We start from the raw sequence: 8,988 nt of genomic DNA, 5'->3' as shown, positions 1-8,988 counted from the left end.
ATGCTCAGTAATGTAACTGTAAGAATGTGACGTAATTAAACATTAATAATAAATTAAATAAACATTAACGTATGTTTTCAACGTGTTTTCCTGCTTCAGGTGCCGGTTGCGCACACACACACAGTCTTAACCAAACACACACATTATTCATTAATTCTTTAATATGAATTTGCAGAAACAGCAGCTTGATGAGAGAAAAGTCAAATGAGTTTTTCTCCTGGAATTTTGAAAGCTTACATTTTTCATACACCTGCAGCGATATTAAAAGGTTTATAAAAAACAACATTAAGTAGGTTTGAGTGTCACACTGATAATTAAAGAGCTGAAATGTGTTTTGATATGAAATCCAGTTGGATTTTAATTGGACTGGTTGAGTGAGTTTGTTTAATTAGTGTGATATAATATTAAACAAGGCCCAGTGTCAAGGAATGGAGAGGTTGAATGGAGAAGCTAAATGACTCAGCAGGTTGAATAGCAAACAGGAACAAGGGAGAGTGATTCGTTAATTCATTCAGTTACTTATTCAGTTAGACAGCTCATAGGCTTTCCGTTGACCCAGAGAACATATTAAAAGAAGCATTTATGTTTTTTATTAATCCCAGAAAAATACAAATATTGAAATAATTTTCATAGTCTTGAAAATACATCTATGAAAATAAGATTTCATCATTATTATCATTCTCCTAGAGTTGCAACTACAAATTAAGGGTAAAAATATTTCATCAACAAAGGCACTGGAAAAGGAACACTGTGCTAAGCTTTACTCTTCTTGAAGCTGTGCCTAACAAAACACAATAGACGGCACCAAGGAAATACTTTATTCAAACTTGTGTGAACAAAAATTCAAATACAACAAGATCCTTGGAACGCGTTGACATTGACCGATCTATCATGAACAGACAAACAAAAAAGTCTCAAGGGGCATTATGAAAAGCACAACAGGTAGGCCGCTATTTAGCATTTAGTGGTCATATTCCACATTTTACCAGGGCTCACATCAGATGAACTTCAAATTGAGATGAAAACAAAAACAATTATAATTAAATTAACATTTCTTCATCGGTGTCATTCTGCTACCCTTTTGTGTGTCTAATATAATAATATTATTATACAAGTAGTATGAAAAATCGATCTTTCAAAAAACTTTTTATCTCCATCTTCACCACTTTCCAACTTTCTGCAAATTTTGGTAACGATTTGACCATGTAAAAGCCCTCAAAAAGCCAATTCATTTGACTGAATAATAATAATAATAATAATCATTACAATTTCAATAGGGCCTCCAACTGTCAGTGCTCGGGCCCTAATTAAACATTAAAATTATGATTTCTACAATTTCTAGGACTGCAAAGCAGCACTGAACGGGCCCGAGCACATGCATTTTGAAGCGTGGCATGCGTTTTGCACACTCCGGCAAAGATAAACGCTTCACTTCCTGCGTCTGTCACGTGATGTCGATCCTTGCCTGCTGTTTGTTCATTAGATTAAATGTTTGTTTTGAATCACTGCCCTATGATCACTGTGTTTTATATAGATCACTGTGATTTACTGAGTCCAGTATCACACAGTTTGACCGACGGAACCAAAACATCCCAGCAAAAAAACGTATAAAATTATTTATCGTCAAATTTTAGAGATTGGGGACATCACAGCTGTCTCTGAATCCTGCTGTTTGACATTTACCGTCATTCATGTCAACGAGGGCTGCTCGGGCATTGCTGCTCCGCTGTCCGTGTGTGTGAGTGTAATGCTGCGTTCCAGACGACTCGTATGTCAGATATTCTGACCTGAAATTGCCCAGTTCTGACTTCACATCAAACATAAGCAAACATGTCAGACTGTGAGAAGCTGATTAATTTGTCTTGTGATGAGACAATTCAACTGTAGCCAGTGCAGCCTCAATTAGTACAGAAACAAAGAAGAGGAGGGCGAAGACACCATTATCTTTTTATCTGACTTTTATTCTTGGAAACACATTCAATACATAAATGAGAACATACAGTCATTGAATTTCACAAAACAACTGATCATTGTTTTAAAACAAACAAATTTAATAATATGAACTAGTTAAGAACACACGTTCATACTGTGCAAGGTCCACACTTTAACCTTAAAATGAGATGAAGGACTTTATGAAAATAGATACATTAGGTAGAAATCAGTAGAAACAAGATATATAAACACAAATCTTTTGTGTTATTCAATGAGTTATATTTTCTAGGGACATAAACTATTATTAGTCTATTTATAACTGAACTATGAATATGTATAAAATGAAGATCTGCTGATAAATCATACTAAAACTTTTGTTGAAAAGGTTGACACTGAATCACTTCTCTCCTTTAGGAATCCTCACGTCTCGTACAATAGGACTGAATCCTAAATCTTTAACCACACTCAGATCTACTTAACGGTTTCTCTCCTGTATGAATCCTCTTATGTCTATTTAGATGGAAACTATGGATAAATCTTTTACCACACTCAGAGCAACTAAACGGTTTCTCTCCTGTATGACTCCTCATATGTGCAGTTAAATGGCCCCTATGGATAAATCTTTTACCACACTCAGAGCAACTAAACGGTTTCTCTCCTGTATGAATCCTCATATGTGTATTTAGATTGCTCCTTCTGTCAAATCTTTTACCACACTCAGAGCAACTAAATGTTTTTTTTTCTGTCTTACATCCCATATCACTTAAAGGCTTTGTGTTATTTCTTGTATTTAAACCAGTCTGAGGTTCCCTGGTCTCCATCCAATCATCCTCACTGACTTCAGTCTCAGAAGAGTCTTCAGCCTTGTCCTCAGGACCTGGTTGTAAACGTCCATCAGGACCTGATATCCTGGCTGGTTCTGGTCCTCCACAGTTCGCTCTGTTCTCTTTCCTCCCACTCAGCTGAAGCTTTGATGATTTAAGTTTCTCTTCATCTTCTTCACTCTTCACAGCGACAGGAGTCAATGTGAACTTGATATCAGCCTCCTCCAGTCCTTGAAGCTGCTGTCCATCCTGATTGGTCCAAGGTTCCAGCTGCTCCTCTTTAATGTGGGGGGGCTCTGGGTCCTCCTGGTCCACAAGGGGGCTCCACTGCTGCTGCTCAGGGGGAACCTCTTCTTTTTTCACCATTAGTTGCTGGACGTCTGCAGGACACACTGAAACACAAATACACACGTATATCATTTCAGAGTTTCCTGAAGTGTTTTGAAAAACTTGTGTTGTGTCGTTTAATGTCGACTGTTGTGATTTTTTAATGATCGAATTCAAGAGGCAGAGACGTTGAGGTCGTTTACAGCTGGTGTTACGACTGTTGGTATTTTAAATTAGCTTCTCTGTGTGTGTGTGTGTGTGTTTGTGTGTCTGTGAAGATGTTTATGGAACTAATCTCTAAACAATAAAGCAGGAGGGTGGTGGCAGGAGCAGTTTGGGCCAGTCATATATATAGCCTAGATATAGATATATGACTCTCACATAGTGACTTATAATAACCGTTGCTGCTTTGTGTTAATCTTGAAGTTCGTTTAGAATGTGTGTGCGTCACATCGCTCAGTCTCACACCTGTCTTGATAAGAGGTCTGATAAGAGCTGCTGCCTATTGTGGGATAAACCTGTGGCATACAATACACTGTACTTTAACTTGTTCTCATTTCTAGCTTTTTATATTAAAGCATAACTCCATTAGATTTAATCAACACACAGAGTTCAAGTAGCTGCCCCAGGTTCTGGGGGGAAGAGAGAGTGGAGTTGTTTTGGTTTGGAGGATGCAAATGTTTACACAAACAGAACATACAACCGATAGAGCATGAACACAATATTCTGACTCCAATGAACAACAACTCAGACCAACAAGGAGTCATCTGAGTCAAGGCTTGTTTGTACCTTTTTCTAAACTGTCATGAAGGATTTTGCCCAGCAACTATCAGAGGAGGAGCGAGATTGGGAGCGGCTGCTCGTCATATCCTTATTCCAGTACCAAGAGGGAGGTACTACGCCTGTGCACCATCGAGGAAGAACCGAGGAAGACTTCCCCTCGTTATTGACTAATCCTGTTATACCTACTGAATTATTATTACAACGGCCATCAGTGTGGCGCGACTCGTGACCCTCCGGTGCTGCTAGAGGGCCGGGGCTGTGTTTTGGGTGCCCATTGCTCTGCTGTAACATTTCATTACTTCTTAATTAATACCTGATTGAACCAAAGCGAGACCGGCTCTACTCAAATTTAGGATAAACGAAAACACAACGACACGACCCAGATCGTAAAGGAAGCAGCATGAAACAAAGGGTTTCTGGTAAAAATAGTTTTTCATTTTGAGGCTAAATGAACCAATTAGGTCCCTAACAAAGGAGAACAGGGTGAGGGGACGTTGGCTAAGCTGCTTTCCGACAAAACCTGTGGGTCTTTTGCACAGACTCTATCACAACAATATTTAATCCTTCTCATTATTCAGGTGAGAGGAAGAGCAACGGAATATTAGGAATCACACGTAAATAAGTGAACATCATGCACAGAATACAACATTTCTTTTAATTTGAAGGCGCCAAACATCCTGAATGCAAGCGATCGCATGATGTGTTGGCGAACAGAGTTTAGGAGAGATGTGAGTTAGCCTGAATCACAGACAGTTTGTTGCACTTTTTGAGCAGCATGAGACTGAACATGGGGACATAGGATGCCACGCAGCTGTCGGATGGATCAGTCTGAGCAAAGTGCTTAAACGAGTATGGGACCTGAGAAACGAGATTCGAGTTTTGTGAAAAGAAAGGCAAGGATATCCAAGAACTCTCAGATGCAGACTGGATGGCAGATCTTGCATTTGCTGTTGATGTCACTGCATTAATGAATGAGTTAAATACCAAACTACAAGCCAAGGGCCTATTTCCACATGAAATGTACAGCCTGGTGAAGGCTTTCATGAGAAAGTTGCATTTTCTTTCAAGCCAGTTGAAGGGGAACATTCTCAACCACATGCCAACACTGAAAGAAGCCCCACCATCAGTTGATCACCTCCTCAGGTACTCATCCATGTTAGGGGCACTGCATGGTGAGTTTTCAAGAAGATTTCAAGACTTCAAGACAGTTCAGTGCAGTGTGGATAATGCACCTAGTGATGTTCAGCTCGAACTCATTGACCTGCAGTCTAATACACTACTGGCAGAGCACTTTAAGTCAGTATAACTGCTGGAGCTGTATTCTTCTCTCAAAGAGGAGAACTTTGTATACATGAAGAGGCATGCTCAGAAGATGTTGGTTCTCTTTGGATCTACTTACATATGTGAACAAATGTTTTCTGTGATGAAGTTTAACAAATCCAGATACAGATCCTATCTCACTGATGATCACCTGTCAGCTGTCCTTCGCATATCCAGCTCAGATCTTCAACCTGACGTCGGTTCACTTGTTCAAGCCCAAAACAGACTAGATTTCTCTCACTGAACAGGAAAACAAACAGAATTCCAGCAAATGTGGTGATTAGACTATATACAAATAGTAAAAGCACTTTGCTCGATAATGGAACAAATCATAATCACGATTATTTTTGGACAATATCGAAATCATGATTATTCAAACAAATTTTTATATGTGCCCTTATTCTAGAGTCTAAGACATTGTTTCGAATCCCTTTCAAGATTTTTGTGATGTTTTCTTTCTTTTTTAACAATTTGATTTATATTGCTGTCTCAACGTGATGCTGACATGGACACGCACTGGTGAAGGGTTTCTGTAGGATTTTTATTTCAGCGAGACCTTCAGTAGATCGCTGCACTTCACACACAGGTAGGGTTGCCAACTCCCTGAAAAATAGATAAGAGACACCTCATTGGCAGGGCCAGCCGACCCGATGCCTTCACCCTTCCTGGCGTGGTGATTTTTTTTTAATCCTTTTTTTGTGAGTGAAAAGATTTTTTAACTATTTGACCCTAAATTGAATTAAATGCATATTTTTGAGTGACATAAACACAAGGAATAACAAATTAGTATCCAGCAATTCACTTTAATAATAAACTATATTAACTGAATAAAAGAAGTATCTTTCTTAAACAGAAACCTTCGGAAGCGTATTGCATTCACTTGAAGAAAAAGATACAAATCCTGTTTTTCAAACTTTTTTTATCTCCCGTTTTTCACGAGATAAAGATCCTGTTTTCGCTAAATTTATTCCCCCATGATTTTATTTTGAAAGTGACGTATTGCGTCCATAGACATGGCGCCGATTAAAATGGTCAGACTCTCCTTCTGTATAAATATCAGTGAACTAAAAAAGACTAATATAGCAGAGCAGTTAGTTCTCTTATACTGTCAGGAGACCTTAGTCGAGAAAGGACACGAGAGAGAGTTATGGAATCGGCACATCACACTTGTTTATTTTCCTTCACACTTTTCTCCATCGTACCCCTTTCAAAGCAAGGGTCCTAACCACCAACCTGCTTATAACAGGAACTACACATCAATCTTCAATCAACTTTCAAATAAACCTGAAAACATCAGTTGAAAGTCTCGACCATCTTTTGGGGGATATGCTACAGATAGGTAGAGATTAGTTTTTATTTTTGTCGCGTTAGTGGCTTTATTATGGAAGATTATTGTGTAGTTCCTGTCATAAGCAGGTTGGTGGTTGGGACTCTTTTTTTGAAAGGGGTTCTATCGATAGAGAAAAGTGTGAAGGAAAATAAACTAATGTGATGTCCCGATTCCATAACCATCTCTTGTGTCGTTTCACGACTGAGGCCTCCTGATAGTTCTAAAAAAGAGAAAAGAAAAGCGAGCAACAGTACCTCCTCGACCAATGGGATAAGCGTATTCTATATCATCGTACTCGTGTGTGAATAGGTTGTCAGCTCAGTGATCCCAGAGCAGGACATTGCCTGGGAACAAGTTTACGGTAAATTGTCATATAAAGCACCCTGTTATTAACAAACATTAATGCTTCTTTTAATATGTTCTCTAGGTCAGCGGAAAGCCTATGAGCTGTTATCGTATCTTTCCAGCAGTAGTCTTGTCGAAGTCGATGTTCGAAGAGAGGAGACGTGGACCCAGTATTTTCCATTGACATTTTACTGACCATTTTTTAAATCTCACAGTAATACGGGATAAGAGTGCGTCCCTTTTCAGCTCAATACGGGACGGGTGCTATTGTATCTGAGTACAGGACAGGACATTTTTCAGGGGACGGTTGGCAACCCTAGATGCAGCTGACTGTGGTCGCTGGACAATCCGTTTGAACCGTGAGCTGGTGGCTCTTTATTTGTGGGCTCTTTAAGGGTAGCAACGTGCCCCCTCCGGACCTTCACCCACCGCCCTGGGCTCCCGGCTGCACGTGACAAGTCTAGGGACTAATAGCTGAGGCTAAGCTACGTGCTAAGCTAAGTGGCTTCGCGGCGGCTAAGCTAACTACAGCTAACGGAGGTTCTAAGTCGCTGAGCATCTCGCCTCCATCGCTACCAACACTCTGCATTTATTACATGTAGCACTACTGCTAATGGAGGCGGAGGAGTCAGTGAACATGAGACACTCGGAGCAGGAGAGAGAGAGAAGACATCGCTGCTGTCTCCGCCTGTTCGACTACGAGGCTGAGCTTACACAGAACACAGAGTCACGGAGCACCAGAGAGTAGGGGCTGGTCTGTGTGGCTGTTTAACTACAGACCGGTGATTGTAGCCGTAGTGATGCAGAGAAACAGCTGTTAGCAGAGGAGCTAGTTCACAGCGTGACCACCACATGCGACTGGTAAACAGGAAGTGACGAAATGAAGCAGCGCGCTTACCCTAATGAAGTAATCATAACATTTACTCTGACCAGTAGAAGCTTATCAAATGAATATGAGTAGAATTGAGTTCAGCCTGTTGGTGCGGCCCTCCACAACTGTGCATGTTCTCATCCGGCCCCTTGGGAACATGAATTCCCCCCCCCCCTGCTCCCGGGACTGACCTGCTCTGTGCAGCCGGACTACGGGTTGCATCGCGGCATCGAGCAGCCTCCTCTGGCGGCAGACCTCCCGCTGGGACCGCTCTGTCCGCTCCACTCGCTCCTCGGACTCTAACAAGGTTTCCTCCAGCTCCGCGAGGATCTGCTCCCCCGCAGCCGTGAGCCGCTCGGTGAGCATCGCTCTCAGCTCCGGGACTCGAGCCTTTCCTCCTCCTTTCTCCACCTGCAGCAGGAAGTCTTCAGCGGCAGCGCGGATCCGCTCATGTACCAACACCCGCAGCAGCTGTACGGAGGACATGTTCCTCCTCTCGGAGTTTCTGAGTCTCTGAGAAGACAAAGACATCCAGCGGCAGGAAACAGAGACTCCGCGCTTCGAGCCAGCAGCGCCCCCTGTTGGACTGGAGAACGAAGAGGAAACGAAAGTGCTAATACTGCACAGTAGAAATACTCGGTTACAATTACTTGTTAAACAGGTAATAAGTGTAAGCAAAAAAATAAACTTAACCAATGGTAGAAGAAGAGGCGATGGTTTAGTGGCAGAAACTTGGACTATGGGCAGAGAAGGTCTCTGGTTCGACTCCACGGAGAGACAACACAAGACGAACCTGGATTGATCTGTCCAAAAATCCAAGAGTCTCCCTAACCTATCTAGTGCCCCTGAGCAAGGCACCTTACTCCCCCAACATCTGCTCCCTGTGCGCCGTACATGGTCGCTCACTGCTCTGTGTGTCCTGCACCAGATGGGTTAAAAGCAGAGGTTACATTTCCCTACCTGCATGAGTGTGCCTTTGCATGTGTTTGGGACTAATAAATGCATCTTAATCTTAATCTTAAGAAGAATGTGGATCATTCACTGAGGTAAAAGTTCCAAGACAGTAGCGTAATATTCCATCACAAGTAAAAGTACTAAGAGAGGCGGTGGACTAGTTATTCATTATTCATTACTTCATTAATATAAATTTACAGAAACAGCAGCTTGATGAGAGAAAGGTCTAATGAGTTTTTCAACTGCAATTCTTGAAGCTTAAATAAAGTTTTCATTCACCTGCAGAGATATTAAAAAAGTTT

The 8,988-nt window shown here is 41.4% G+C and overlaps 2 protein-coding genes across 2 annotated transcripts in view; one reads left to right on the top strand and one right to left on the bottom strand.

The window, feature by feature from the left end:
- Positions 1-8,988, top strand: part of LOC128450900 (E3 ubiquitin-protein ligase TRIM35) — a 454,970-nt gene that overhangs the window by 26,273 nt on the left and 419,709 nt on the right. The window lies entirely within an intron of this gene.
- On the bottom strand, positions 1,941-8,278 carry LOC128450908 (zinc finger and SCAN domain-containing protein 31). Its single transcript, XM_053434670.1, has 2 exons — positions 7,924-8,278; positions 1,941-3,148 (listed from the first exon to the last, which is right to left on the bottom strand). Exons 1-2 carry the CDS (start codon positions 8,261-8,263, stop codon positions 2,388-2,390), a joined length of 1,101 nt encoding a protein of 366 aa, XP_053290645.1. The 5' UTR covers positions 8,264-8,278; the 3' UTR covers positions 1,941-2,387.

The sequence above is a fragment of the Pleuronectes platessa genome, chromosome 11 (assembly GCF_947347685.1).
Source record: "Pleuronectes platessa chromosome 11, fPlePla1.1, whole genome shotgun sequence".
NCBI lineage: Eukaryota > Metazoa > Chordata > Actinopteri > Pleuronectiformes > Pleuronectidae > Pleuronectes > Pleuronectes platessa.
The sequence above is the reverse complement of the archived record's forward strand: the minus strand, read 5'-3'. Positions and strand labels throughout refer to the sequence as shown.